Raw genomic sequence first — 14,617 nt, forward strand, 5'->3', positions numbered from 1 at the left:
TGACCATGTAACCAGAGAAATTCCTCCCCTTCTCATTTTTCTAAACAGAACTACCCCCTTTTCTAGCCCCTTACCCTTGCTTGCTTTTTTTTTCTTCTGTAGTACTGATCTAATATTGTATTTGTAAAATTAATAATGTATTTGTCTTCCCTTCTAGAATATAAACTCTGTGATGGTGAACCTTCATTTTGTTTACTGTTGTGAATTCCAATGAATGAACAGATGAATGGCACTTGGGGTGCACAAACAGCTTGAGACTATGCTGTCTTCCTCTGCTAGATAGCAGGAGTTGTGTCCTATATTTCTCAACCTCCAGCCCCTTGCTGGCACAGAGTAACTTGTTCATTTACCTTGTATGACTGAAGACATCAAGTAGATATGACCTATAATAACAGTTTCCAACAAAGGGAATCCATGTGCACTGCATAAGTCAAAGAATACAACTGTGTTTCCATATTCCCTTTATCCACTGCTCTCGGAACTAAACATGTTTCAAAGTTCAGAATAATTTATCATTTAACACCCCTAGCAGGGCCAGTACCCTGTTATTAAAGATATTAATAACTTTGCAACCAATGTGATAAATCCTACTTACATGTGATAAATAATGCTTAAGTCAGCTTTTGTTGCCAAGTGAGTTATCACAATAGATTTTTTAAGAGTTTGGGATTTGGGAGTTGAGAATAAGGAGCAATGAATACAGATTAGCATATGGAGATTGGTGAAATATCTCCATGCTAAAATGGGTTCCCCACAATCCAGAAGATTAAGAACTACTGATTTAACGCATTCATTTAAAACATGTATTTTTTAAATAACACGTAATATTAATGAAGCTTTTACTTGGTGTCAATCCTTGTACTACATTCTTTAATATGGATATAAAACCATTATTTGCCCTATTTTATGGGTGAAGAAACTAATTGAGGGAGAGGTTTGGTATCTTGCCCAGATAGCTAGTAATTGACTAAGCTGGCTCCAAAGTAAAGCTGTCTCACAGCACAAAGCCATGCTCTCTGCACCACCAGATCATCGTACTGACTTCATGTCATACTGACTTCATATCGCACAAGATAAGAAGTTGTTAGTCATGGCAAGTTTCTTTGTGATGGTGAGTCTAAGAAAGCATCTCTAATTCAAGTGAATATGAAAATCCTTGGGCTGTAAGTTTCTGTTTGTAAAAAACAGGTTGGTTAACTGATATTTATATGTACATACAAGAAAATAACGTATTTCCTCAGTTAAACTGATGTTTTAAATATCTGGAGTAAGAGAAAAGTGATTTCAGATAATTAAAAAAATATACAGTCACACTAACTTGCCCTGATTTCCTCTGTAGAACCCAGATCTGTTGTTCCCATCTAGATAGGAACGGAAATGGTAGAACAGACCATCAAAAGGCACTAATTATAAATAATACATAGATTTTTAACTTGCTCTTTTTCAAGAACACCTTAGTTGCTTGGATTTTTTGAAGCCTGATAGAAATTGATAAAATACATTTGTGATGACCAAATTTCAAAACTCCTTAGGAATTACCAAATATAGCAGCAGTAGTTGGCATTAAGGAAGTCAGTTGTATAAAAATAATCAAGTTATATAAAAAAATCCCTGCGTTAGGGCTACAGCTTCAACTGAAGATACAGGGTTTTAGACCTCACCACATGCATGGGAAAGCTTCAAGTTTTGAAATGTAGAGTAGCAAAAACACCACACATAGTTGTTTCATGGTACAAAGCAGATAATATAAACATCAGCATTAAGAAATGAAAATAACATATACACTGAAAACATCACAACAGAAACAGGCTTTATTTGAACCAGACAAGTGAATTCTTCAATTAGCATCAACTTCTTCAAGACTTGAAGATATAGATATTAAAGATGGTGCTCAGAAGGCAGAGAAGGAAAGATCCATCGTGGAGTAATTATACTGTCCTTCAAAAATCCCTTTCAACAAACACAAGATCATTAGACCTCATGCGTTCTAATATTGGTACATGACCTTCATTTGAAAGTTAACCAACAGTTTTAATAGAGTCTTTCAAAAGGAGAAAATATATAGATTAGTATCATAAATTATTTTTTAAATTTTAGAAACTGGGATTGAAGTACAGTTTTCAGTTTAAAATATTAAAAATGAAAAACTTAAACATTATTTAAGATGTCTTGTTATAAAGTTTCTAGGTACATATATATATACAAAACAAATAGATATTAATTATTACCTGACACCTCAAGCCATGACTTACCCTAAATCTCCTGATACGAATAACGCATCTACTGGGAGACTTTTCCCAGTTAGTTTCAAACTTCTTGCACAAGGATTTGCTGCCATTGATATGCTGGGCATGAATGAGGATACTTTATTATAGACTATTTTAATTTAACATAACCTAGCATAAAATAAGCCCAAAGAATCACTCTATTTATAAGGGATAAGACAAAATTGCATATAATTTACAACTTTTGCCAGACTCATTAAATCCATTAACACTTTCAAAGTCTTCCCTTCATAGGCATTTTCCAGCACTTCAGATCTTGTGCTTAACTTTGTATTGGGCCAGTCAGCACCTTGACTGATATAAACAATTACATCACAGAAATGTTATGGGATGGGGAGGCAGACCATTAGAGGACAGAAACAGGGGGAAGGATTTTCTTTTTTCTTAAGACATCCAAACAGGAAAACAAGACAAAGAAGGGTAAACAAACAAACAAACAAACAAAAGTGTTCACAGTAAAACAAGCCCGATTTGTAGTTTCATTTGAAACCAATAGCAAATCATGAAACGTCATGAAAAATATAAGTAAAGGTAAAATCTCCTAGAGTAATTACTAAATGAAGTTAAAATTACCACACTGATCAGTAAACCCCAGAAGAAAAGTGAACAGCGCTTATATATCAGGTCCTTCTTAAACATTATACAACTTTTCAAAGTTAATGCATAAAATTGGTAGATTTGGCCACGCTGCACAAATTTTTTTTTTAAAAATACAGTATACAGAAAAAATTCTTATATTCCCCATTTTGAATCATTAGCTCAAAACCTAAGTAAAAGATCAGCTAGAAGGATTTTAAGTTATTTACAATTCCAGCAGGTGCTTCTGCCACAGTGGCTTGGCTTCCATCCCACAGGGCCTTTCATCTTCTCAGCAGCAGTTTTCAGTTCTCTGTCCCCTCGGGAGGCTGTTCCCACGACTGCTCATCTCTATTGGTCATCAGTCATTTTGAACAGTTCCAACAGTGCCCCAACAGCTCCAAAATAACCCTACAAAAACAATGGAAAACTTTTATACAATTATCTCTGAACCTTAGCCAAATATGTATTGTTTTTCATAATTCTAGGAATGCTGCCCCTCAATGTTGTAGATAAAGAGAAATTTAGAACCTGAACTCTGTGCCAAGAAACACTGCAGAAAAATAATAATGATGATGATGATAGTAACAACAACTATATAATGTATTGGACACCTACTTGTTTATATATATTAAATTAGTTAACATATGTAAAGCACTTAGAACGATGTCTGCCACATGGTGTGTGGTAAATAAACGCTGGCTATTATTAGTATATAACTATTTCATTTTAATTTTGCCATGGCAAAATTTACATTATTACTTTACAGATGAGAAATGGAAGGTAATAAAGTAAATTACCCTTGCAGTGTCACACCATTTGCAGGGCTCTACACCAAATCCAACTTCAAAGCAGTACATCCAGGGGGTGGGGGTGGGGGGAACCCTAAGCTTCCCTCCGTAGCTCTTGAAAAGATACTTAAATCAGCCTGAGTTTCACTTTGCCCACCTGTAAATTAAAAACCTATGTTTGTGTGAAAATGAAGGGGATGAAAAACAAAAACTTTTAGAGAACTCCTGTTGTAGTCTGGGCTGCTACTTCTAACAAAGAACCATAGGCTGGAGGCTATTAAACAATAGAAATTTCTTTCTCAGCTCTAGAGGCTAGGAAGTCCAAGATCAAAGTGTCTTTGAGGGCCCATTCCTCACAGATGGCCTTCTTCTCACCATAACCTCCATAATGGTGGAAAGGGCAAAGGAGCTCTTTGGGTTTCTTTATAAGGATGCTAATCACATTCATGAAGACTCGGCTCTCATGACCCAATCATTCCCCAAAAGCCCTAACAGCATCACCTTGGGGGTTTAAGATTTCAACATATAAATTTGGATGGGGGTGCACAAATATTCACTCTATAGCAATCTGTTTCCAGAAGACAGAAGAGTCCACTCTTCTGGCATTTACTTGAATCAACAGTTAACTTACTACAGAAATGGATGTTACGTTTCAGGACATGAAAAGACCTTTGCTGCTGTTGCTGCCAGCTCACATACACTGAGGTTTCACTAATGGGGTAGAAAATTTTCTAAGCACTTTACGTAAGTTTACTCATTTACACATCACAATAACTCTATGAGACAAATATTACTATCACCCTGTTTACACTAAAACAGAGAGGGAGGGTAGAGTCATTTTCTAAGATCTCAGAGTCAATAAAAGGCGTGTTCTTTTATTGGCTGGCTAGACAACTTCTCCTAGGAGTTGTTCAATAACATTAGTTAAATGAACGAGAAAGTCAATGAATGCAGACTCCTAAGGCCAGGTTAGGTGACCAGAAAGCCACTATACCAATTCTTCCCAAAAGTTCTCTCCATAGGATTCTCTGGTAAGGCCTGTCTAAGCCAGGGTGAACTGAAGGATGTAGAGAAACGTCTGAGGGACACATTCAAGGCATTATAAAAATGCTACAGTTTCTCTGGCCTTGGAGAGTGAATTATGGTAGATAGTAACAAATGAAAGCCATCGTCTACAGAGGCTAAGGATTGTAGAGAGTGATACAGTGACCACATTTCTACCTGTAGATGTGACTTTCACCTAAATGTTGGATTGTATTCTCCGTATTACCAACTAACAACCTGTATGAACTTGCAGATTTTAGCCCTGAAAGTTTCCAGGCTTTGTTCTCTGCATTAACCCAAGAGGATTTAGAATTAGGATTGCCAGATAAAACACAGATAAATGCTAGATAAAATAAATGGGTATCCTGCACTTTTTATTGCTAAATATGGCAACTCTATCTGGAATAGAACAGTAGTTTTCTTTTTAATAATTTTTTTAAAAGCTGAGATGCTTTTTTCCTTTTCAAATAAAACTTTATATGGAAATTCCATAAATCAGAAGGTTAAAAGGGAGCTCTCTGGCTTAGGAGAGAGGGAACGGAAGTTCTGAAACCTTATTGCTCCCCACCAAAAAGAAACAAATCACTGCATGCCTTAAGCCTGCTTTTTTTCTTTTTTAAATAAAAGGCTTTCTTGGGTGGCACCTGTAGCTGAAGCCACACACACCAGAGCTGGAGGTTTCGAATCTGGCCTGGGCTTGCCAAACAATGACAACTACAACCAAAAAATAATTGGGCATTGTGGCGGGCACCTGTAGTCCCAGCTACTTGGGAGGCTGAGGCAAGAGAATCGCTTAAGCCCAGGAGTCGGAGGTTGCTGTGAGCTGTGACACCACAGCACTCTACCCAGGGCCATAGCTTGAGGCTCTGTCTCAAAAAAAAAAAAAAAGGCTTTCTTTAGTATTGGGCCTTAACTATTTGGTATTTAGGTTCTTATTGTTTTATATGGTTTACTAAAACAAAATATAAGCAAAATGAGTGGTAAATTACTTCTAAATGCAAAAGTCACTTTTTAAAAATTTCAGTTTGGGGATGAGAAAAATAATAGTAGTTCTTAATTACACTAGAAATTTACAATGTTAGTTTTCTCAATGTCTTTTCTACACAAGAGTAGGTGTCTCCTGTGATAAACGGTAGCTCTCTATAGCATTGACTTTACAGGGGGTGACAGAAGAAGTGGGGAGAAGACAGGAAGCATCCCCACTCACTCTTAGACACCTTGGTTTATTTATTGTGTGTAGAAACTCCATATAAAGGACTCTGGATTTACCAACATCTCTTCATTTCCTCTTCAAACAAGTTAGGCTAAATTTAGTAGCTCAAGCACTTCTCATCAGTTGAGTTGTTTACTTGCCAAGAATCAGCTGTGTGTATCCTCTTGCTAAAATACTGATCTAACAATTATGTACCACCTGAACTAATAAAAAGTGCAAAATTTTGGGCGGCACCTGTGGCTCAAAGGAATGAGGCGCAGGCCCTATATGCCTGAAATGGTGGGTTCAAACCCAGCACCGGCCAAAAACTGCAAAAAAAAAAGTAAAATTTTCATTTCTTTGAAAATGCAGGTAAATTCTTGAAAAATATTGAAAAACATAGTTACAAAATTACTCTCTACTTAGGTAGATGCCACAACACTAAAGGTAGAAAAATCTGAAAGAATTGCAACCAAATTGCTTTGTGAGTATCTTTAATTTCTTGATCCATTTTAAGGAAGAAAACCAGAAATCAAAGAATGTGCATAATATTGTACACTATGAGAGATAACTATACACCTCAAACAACAGAAACAATATTCAAAAACAGGCCTTGATCTTTCATCAAAAGTTTGGTCAGTAAATGCAAATTTTTACATTTTAAATTAAAATAGTTAAAGTAGGAAGATACTTTTTTTTTTTTTTAATTTCAACTTCCTTGTTCATTCTTCTTCATTTGAAGTACTCTTTTTTGTTGTTCATTTTCTTCTTCCTCCGGCGATGTTCTTGATGTTAGTAGAGATGGGGTCTTACTCTGGCTCACTGCTGTTCATACTGTTGTCTCCAACATCTGAGCTCAGGCAATCCACCCACCTCGGCCTCCCACAGGGCTGGGACTACAGGCGTGAGCCACCACGCCCTGCTGGAAGATACTTTTTAATGATTACCCATTTTAACTGACTTTTATTCAGTTGTTTTTATTTTTTTCCTGAGACAGAGTCTTACTTTGCTACCCTCAGTAGAGTGCCATTACCGTCATAGCTCACAGCAACCTCAAACACTTGGGCTCAAGCGATCCTCTTGCCTCAACCTCCCAAGTAGCTGGGAGTACAGGTCCCCATCAGAACACCCAGCTATTTTTAGAGGTTGGGTCTTGCTCTTGTTCAGGCTGGTCTTGAATTCCTGAGCTCAGGCAATCCTCCTGCTTCAGCCTTCCAGAGTGCTAGGATTATAGCTGTGAGCCACCACGTCTGGCTTTAACTGACTTTAAAATTTTTTAAAAATTATAATTATGTGTTTGTGGGATACAAAATGAGGTTATGATTTATAAATACAATGTGAAATAATTCAATCAAGCTAATTAACATATCCCTCACTCAAATAATTATCATTTTGTGGTGAGAACATTTGAAATTTACTCTTAATTTCTAAACGTGTAATATGCTATTATTAACTATATTTGCCACAGATGCAATAGATCTCAATATCTATTCCTATCCAATAGATATTGTACCTTTTGACTGTCACCTTCCTATTTCCCCCACACCTCAGCCTCTATAACCACCATTCTACTCTGTTTCTATGATTGTTTTAGATTCCACCTGTAAGTGGAAATATGTGGTATTTGTCTTTCTGTGTCTGGCTTATTTTACTTAGTACGGCTTTTAATTCCAGTGATGTTATTACGAATGACAGAATTTCTTTCATTTTAAAGGGTGAATAGTTTTCCATTATGTATATACTGCATTTTCTTTATCTATTCAACTGAGGTTGATTTCATAACTTGGTTACGGTGAATAGTGCTGCAGTGAACATGGACATGCAAAAATCCCTTTTGCACATGGATTTCAAATCTTTGGGGTAAATACCCAGAAGTAAAGGATTGTTGGATCATATTATAATTCTATTTTAGTGTTTTGAGAAATTGCTATCCAGTTTTCCATAATATCTGTACTAAATTATATTCCCAGTGATTTTTTTTTTTTTGATTAACCAACTACCTGTCCTCATTGTTAGATAAGAGGGCTTCCATTTTACACATAGTTCTTTCTTATCTTTTGTGTAAATGCAAAGTTTAAATGGCAACCTTTCTACTTGACTGATTCTAAAGCTAAGACCCGCTCATAGCTTCTTTAGACAACCCAAAAAGCACTTAACACAGAGGACAGTTAAGTCCATGTAAGCTCAACTTACCTCATGTTCCAAAAACAGAGCTTTTAGCTGTCCTTTGGACCAAAAATCCATGGCATATGCTAGGAGCTTCATGGAGACCATATTGATTCTGAGAAAATTCCCAACAAACACAACTCTATCTATATTCTGAAAAAAATGTTAAAGAAAAACAATTGAACCATGGCAGAAAAATAGCACTCAGCAAAGACCCAATGTTCTTCTGGATGTCTCTATACAGAACTCTGCAGAGTAAATTTTATTTTATTTTCTTGATGGAACTATTTCAGAATTCCAAAATGAAGTTCAACAAACCACACAGGACATTCCACAAGAACAGTAGAGTGAGATTTTAGTTGGGCAAAGCAGAAACTGGTATTGGGCTCATTAACAGGTGTTATGTGAGACTGCCTTTGGCCTGACATGAACGTCAGCTCCCAACACACATATATAAAATTATAATTGGAGTTCAAGTTTGGCTATATTTCTATGCATTTCCTCAATCTCCTAAAACTTCCAAGTACAAAATACTATTATAATCAACTCATGAATAAAATGGCAATGGCCTGGCTTATTCGTCTAATAAGTTTGCTCATTCTGCTCTGGGTCAGACACTGGAATTAGAAAAAAGAAATAATGCTGAGTTTCTGCCCTCAGCATACATGGTGGAGTATCTTGTTTGGTTGTCATATGGCTTAAAATATAGTAACCAAAATTCTAAACACACGCTTATGAGCATTCCTTTCCCGTCCTGTCCATGCAGACATGTTTCAAACGCCATAAGTTCCCAGCTCCAGGTCACTCACTGCACTTCTCACTCCCCCAGATATGTCTTTGAGCTTAAAACAGAGCTTAGCTTGTCTACTTGCAGAGGCTGCCCACCACACACTCACACAGCCAGTTGCTATGGTCACTCTTATCAAAGGCAAGAGAGCCTTTGAAGCTGGTATTATTTTCTGCTTAGTCTTATCAAGAGTAATCAAGGTCTGGGAACATCACCTTGTAACTGTCTCAGGTTTTCAATGCCTGTTCAAAAACACATAAGCCTCAGCTGGGCACCTGTAGCTCAGTGAGTAAGGCGCCGGCCATATACACCAAAGCTGGCGGATTCAAGCCTGGCCCCGGCCTGCTAAACAACAGAGACAACTACAACCAAAAAACAGCCAGGCATTGTGGCGGATGCCTGTAGTCCCAGCTACTTGGGAGGCTGAGGCAAAAGAATCGCTTCAGCCCAAGAGTTTGAGGTTGCTGTGAGCTGTGATGCCACAGCACTCCACCAAGGGTGACATAGTGAGACTCTGTCTCATTAAAAAAAAAAAAAAAAAAAAAAAACCCCACTCTGCAAATTTCCCATAGGTAGAGGGGTAGGGTTGGTTTCAGAAAGTTCACAGAACAAAGAACTGTAGTCACAAATCACCTGGACTAAGAGGTGGCAAGGAACACTCAAAGTATAAAACTCAGATTAAAGAGAAATTTAATTATATCTAGGCATTTCAGCCTTTCCCCCGAAACAATGGATATACAACCCAGTCCTGCATTACCCTGGTAGAAAGCCAAAAGGAGTGGAAGTGGCATTAAAAGCTGATGAACATTCCATGTTGCAAATAAATTCCAGGTGAGTCAAAGACGTAATTTTTTTTTTTTTTTTAAAGAGAGACTAGAGGAAAACATAGGAGAATTTAAAAAAATAAAATAAAACCTCATATTGAAGTAGAAAAGGCAAAATACTTCAGAGTCCATTTTAGATAGATGAATATAGTTACTTTAAAAACATCAAACATTTATTCAGGGAGAAAATATGACCACAAACAAATCCAAATGGTAAGAAATAAACAGAAAATATTTTCATTCCATATCATATGAAATGGATTTGTTATCTAATTAATAGAGTTCCTAGGCTCGGCGCCTGCCACATACACCTGAACTGGCGGGTTCGAATCCAGCCTGGGCCCGCCAAACAACAATGACGGCTGCAATCAAAAAATAGCCAGGCGTTGTGGCGGGCGCCTGTCGTCCCAGCTACTTGGGAGGCAGAGGCAGGAGAATCACTTGAGCCCAGGAGTTGGAGGTTGCTGTGAGCTGTGATGGCATAGCACTCTACCCAGGGTGACAGCTTGAGGCTCTGTCTCAAAAACAAACAAACAAACAAAAAAATAGAGTTCCTACAAAGCAGTAAGAAAGGAAAGGCCAATAGCCCAATACAGAAATTATAGACTGTTCACTTATAATAATAAAAATGCAAACTAATCCCAAAATAAAGCATAATTTTTTACCTATTAGGTTGAAAAAGACCAAAAAGTTTGATAACCTTCTGTAGAGAAACTTGTACTCTTATGGAGGGAATTTTACAATATCTGTTAAAACAATGATTACATATCCTTTGACTCAGCTATTTGCTATATAGGAATTTATCCTATAGTGTGTGTGTATATACATGTGTGTAGATACTATATATAAATACACAGGATTTCTTTTTTTAAACAAGAAATCAATCTCTTGCCCTGCCTAGGGTTTAGTAGTGTCATCATAGCTCACTGCCACCTCAAACTCCTGGCCTCAAGCAATCCTCCCACTTTAGCCTCCCGAAGTGCTAGGATTACAGGTGTGAGCCACCGCACCTGGGCCATGTAGATTTTTTAATAATAGCAAAATACTAGAAAAACCTAAATATCATTAGGCAATTGATCAAATCAATAACAGCATGTCTATATGTTAAGATGCTATACGGCCATTAAAAAAAGGAAACAGGTACGGCGGGGCCTAAAATCAAAGATTCTCAAATCAGTGACTCCGGAGAGCAAAGCAAGTACTAAAGGACCTGGTGACTGCTCTCATGGGAACACACCACGTGTCAGTTACTGGTGTGCCCACTGGGAGGCTGCACTCAAGAGACGCCCTCTGATGGAGTCTTGGCCCCAGGATGACAGGTGATTCCCTTCACTCATTCTAGGCTCCACAGAAACATCTAAAATAGTTGCTCAAACCAGTACATAACAAGGCTACATTTTCAAACAGACATTTCCACTACATGCCAACAATAAATGGCATTGAAAGTGAAATCAGGGGCTAGGTGCAGTGGCTCATGCTTGTAATCCTAGTTTGAGATGATGAGACAGGAGGATCCCTTGAGGCCAAGAGTTCAAGATCAATCTGAACAACATGGTGATACCCCATCTCCACAAAAATATTAAAAAATATAGGTGCAGTGGTGCACACCTATAATCCTAGCTATTACTCTGAAGGCGGAGGCAGGAGGTAGGAGTTCAAGGTTACAGTGAACTGTGATCATGCCACTGTATTCCAGCCTGGGTGACAAAGTAAGACTAAGAAAAGGGAAGAGGAGAGGAGGAGAGGGGAACAATGACAGAAAGAAAGGAAGGAAGGAATGGAAGGAGAGAGGAAGAAGAGTGAAAAATAAGTCAGTTGCTCTCCCTCAAAGAATTCTCAAAAGAATTCTGATAACCTGAGAAAAGACCTGCTGGCTCAATCTAGGCAGAAGTGTAAGCCAGCTCTGTGGAAAGTAAGGAGACAGGGCATTTATTGCTCTATAGGGGAAGGGATGTTACCATCTTACTGACCTTTGAGAGCTCATGAGTATAGCCAACTGCCCAAGTATTAGACTTATGGCTTAGTTGTATCTTGGGAAAACTCCCTTTAAAAGTTAACTTAAAAAATAAACTCTCTGTTATGGTAAGTCCTGGACCAAAGTGAGCTTTGAAACGGCACATCTCTGGAACTCTTTTATATGAATATCAGCCTCTCACGGAAACTCTATCTAAATTAGGGACTTCCAAAGAGTTATGTTCCTAATTTACAGGCTAGTAACATACTCTATTCAATATTGTGAAAGGAGGGTACCTCTTTTGTCACCTCAGAGCTCAAAGGCAGGGCTAACACCCGCTTATCATAAGCACTACCTTACATTCTAACACTCCACTACGCAACTACGGAGGGTTGGGGGAGGGGAGTCTGAGTACCTGCAATGTTGTATTTCTCGACCTGAGTGATGGCTGTACGTGTGTGTGAACCAAGCCCTACAATTACGATTTGAACCCTCTTCTGTATGTATATTTCTACTAAAAAGTATCCTTTTAAAAACTCCATTACGGGGCGGTGCCTGTGACTCAGTGGGTAGGCTACTGGCCCCATATATCGAGGGTGGTGGGTTCAAACCCGGCTCCTGGCCAAATTTCAACAAAAAAATAGCCGGGCGTTGTGGTGGGCGCCTGTAGTCCCAGCTACTCGGGAGGCTGAGGCAAGAGAATTGCCTAGGCCCAGGAGTTGGAGGTTACTGCGAACTGTGTGACACCAAGGCACTCTACCAAGGGTGATAAAGAGAGACTCTGTTTCTGCAAAACAAAAACAAAAACAAAAACAAAACAAGGAAACAAAAAACTCCATTTTGAATCTACTATGGTTCTTAGCACCCTTTTATTACCTGTTCCACATCCCACTTTCTCTTTCTTGTCTTTCTAACTTACCTCAGTGAGAAGAGAGTTGTACTTCACACATCTCGTATTTCAGAAAAGGGTTCCATATGTTCCAAAGAAATTTTGCAATGTTTGAAAACATACTAACAAAGCTTTGTCTGTCACCAGCTACAACCCCTTCCTGGGCCTGGGGCTCTGGCTGGCCTCAACTGTAGCAAGCTCTCTGTGCTTTGATAGCCCTGTACAATGCTGCTTGAACTCCATGCCACAAGGCAACACTGTAAAGAAGCTGAAAGCAGAGAGAATATCGAATAGTGCACGTTGAGCATTTTACCTGCATCATTTGCAAGGATGCTCAGAGCTTTTCCTCACATTGCAGTGGCCACATGGCAATAATGATGGCTAGAGAAGCTATGACATGGGTTGTGATTTTACCATGTTTCTACAGTTGGAGGTTTTATCAGTTGTTATCTAGTGCCTTCTTAAAAACAAAACACATACTCCTTCTCCTTCAATACACACCCCTCCTGCCCTACTAGGTGTGACTACAGTAAAGATACATAGTTTTATAAGAGTTGATGGACACTGCGCTGCCAAAGATGTGTATGAATGACACATGGCTTTCCCTGGGTTGAGCAAAGCCTTACCTCATTCAATGCACACATCCGAGCAATGGAGCCAATGTTGTTGGTGATGGTGACCAATGTGGCCCGGGCAAGGTCTTCCTTGCTGATGGAATCTCGCTTTTCTTTACTCATCATGTTGCCAAAGCTATGTTGGAAATATCAGCAAGAGCGTTCAAAATCATTCTCAGGCAGAGTCCATGCTTCAACCAAGATACTGTGGAAAGCTCTATGAATAACTCTGTTCAAACTCAAATGACTTGAGTTTGCTACCATGGTTTATAAGCAGACGGGATTACAGTGTGAATGGCTGGCTACCCTCTTCTTAACAGGGACTAAGTAGCATGGCTATTAATGGGGGAAAATTTTTTAATGCCTCTAGATATCTGGAAAAGAATGGAAAAGGGGAAACTGTTGCAGTTTTCCAGAACCTTCTTTCAAAGTTGCCTTATTTTAAGCAATAGCACCAAGAGCTAAACATCTCAGTGCTTCATTGAGGGCAGGAGATCAAGTCTAAGCTCCAGGCTGGTGGGTTAACATTAAAAACAAAAAAACCCCTCAGTGAACAGCCAGGGCGCAGAGGTTGCCTTGTGTTTAATCACTACTGCTGCTAGCTACTTGGTCTCTACCTTGATGCTACAGCAGATCCTTGAAGGCCAAATCGTTCATAGTCTCCTCCGTAAATGTCCTTCACCAGCTTATCAACATTGGTGCTGTCGCCTTTAGCTGCCATTTCCAGAGCTTCTTCAAAGGTCTCACAACCAGTCAGCAAGCAACATAGACCTAGGAATGTTCCACCTCCAAGACTGAAGGAATAATAAGGTTTATTTTTAAATTTTACTTTAAGATATGCCCATCCAAGTCCCCAGCTACATCAAGACTATTAATATAGGTTAACAAAAACAGAAGAAAAACGAAAGTGCACTTCAATTACAGTGCTAGTGTGCAATGGAGCTTTAGGATAGGTTGGATAAGAGGCCAGAGATTAAAAATAAACATCAAGAAAAATTTGCCCCTAAATTTGAGAATAAGACCAGAGAAAGACTCTCACTGATTTCCGTTGTGAGACCTTCAACTAGCCACTAACCTAAGTGCTTTGTTCAGCCTTCCCACCTACAAAATGGGGCCAAATCATGATCTCCTCTATTTAGAGAGTGGCCTGAAAGTAGCGAACATCCAAGAAACGACTGCTGTTAAAAATCCACATGCAGTTGAATACAAATACTTAGAAAAACAATGCATGTGTACATAAAGTACAGTTTATAGCTATTTAGCTACACCATCGAATCAAAAAAAGTGACCTAGGACTCTGCCAGGAGTAGCCAGCCCAAAAGATGTCTTTCACCTGATCTTCCTTCTCTAGCAGAAATAGTCTCATTTAGTTTTCTCAGAATTCTAGAAGAAAACTGCTGATCTATTCTGATAGTGAACTTTTTTCCAATAGATTTTGAAAAAGTTGGCTCGGCGCTTATAGCTCAGCGGCTAGGGCACCAGCCACATACACTGG

At 38.7% G+C, this 14,617-nt stretch overlaps 1 protein-coding gene across 4 annotated transcripts in view; it reads right to left on the reverse strand.

Annotated features, from left to right (window-relative positions):
• Positions 1-1,793: 1,793 nt before the first annotated feature.
• PANK1 (pantothenate kinase 1) overlaps positions 1,794-14,617 on the reverse strand; it is an 83,421-nt gene continuing 70,597 nt past the window's right edge. For all 4 annotated transcript variants that reach the window (XM_053583413.1, XM_053583409.1, XM_053583410.1 and 1 more), the window contains 4 exons: positions 13,740-13,916; positions 13,135-13,258; positions 8,082-8,207; positions 1,794-3,272 (listed from right to left, as the gene is read on the reverse strand). In XM_053583413.1, the coding sequence (XP_053439388.1) occupies positions 3,213-3,272; positions 8,082-8,207; positions 13,135-13,258; positions 13,740-13,916 (487 nt within the window). In that variant the 3' untranslated portion in view covers positions 1,794-3,212. The remainder of the gene's footprint in view (positions 3,273-8,081; positions 8,208-13,134; positions 13,259-13,739; positions 13,917-14,617) is intronic.

This window comes from Nycticebus coucang, chromosome 3, assembly GCF_027406575.1.
Source record: "Nycticebus coucang isolate mNycCou1 chromosome 3, mNycCou1.pri, whole genome shotgun sequence".
In the NCBI taxonomy this organism is placed as follows: Eukaryota; Metazoa; Chordata; class Mammalia; order Primates; family Lorisidae; genus Nycticebus; species Nycticebus coucang.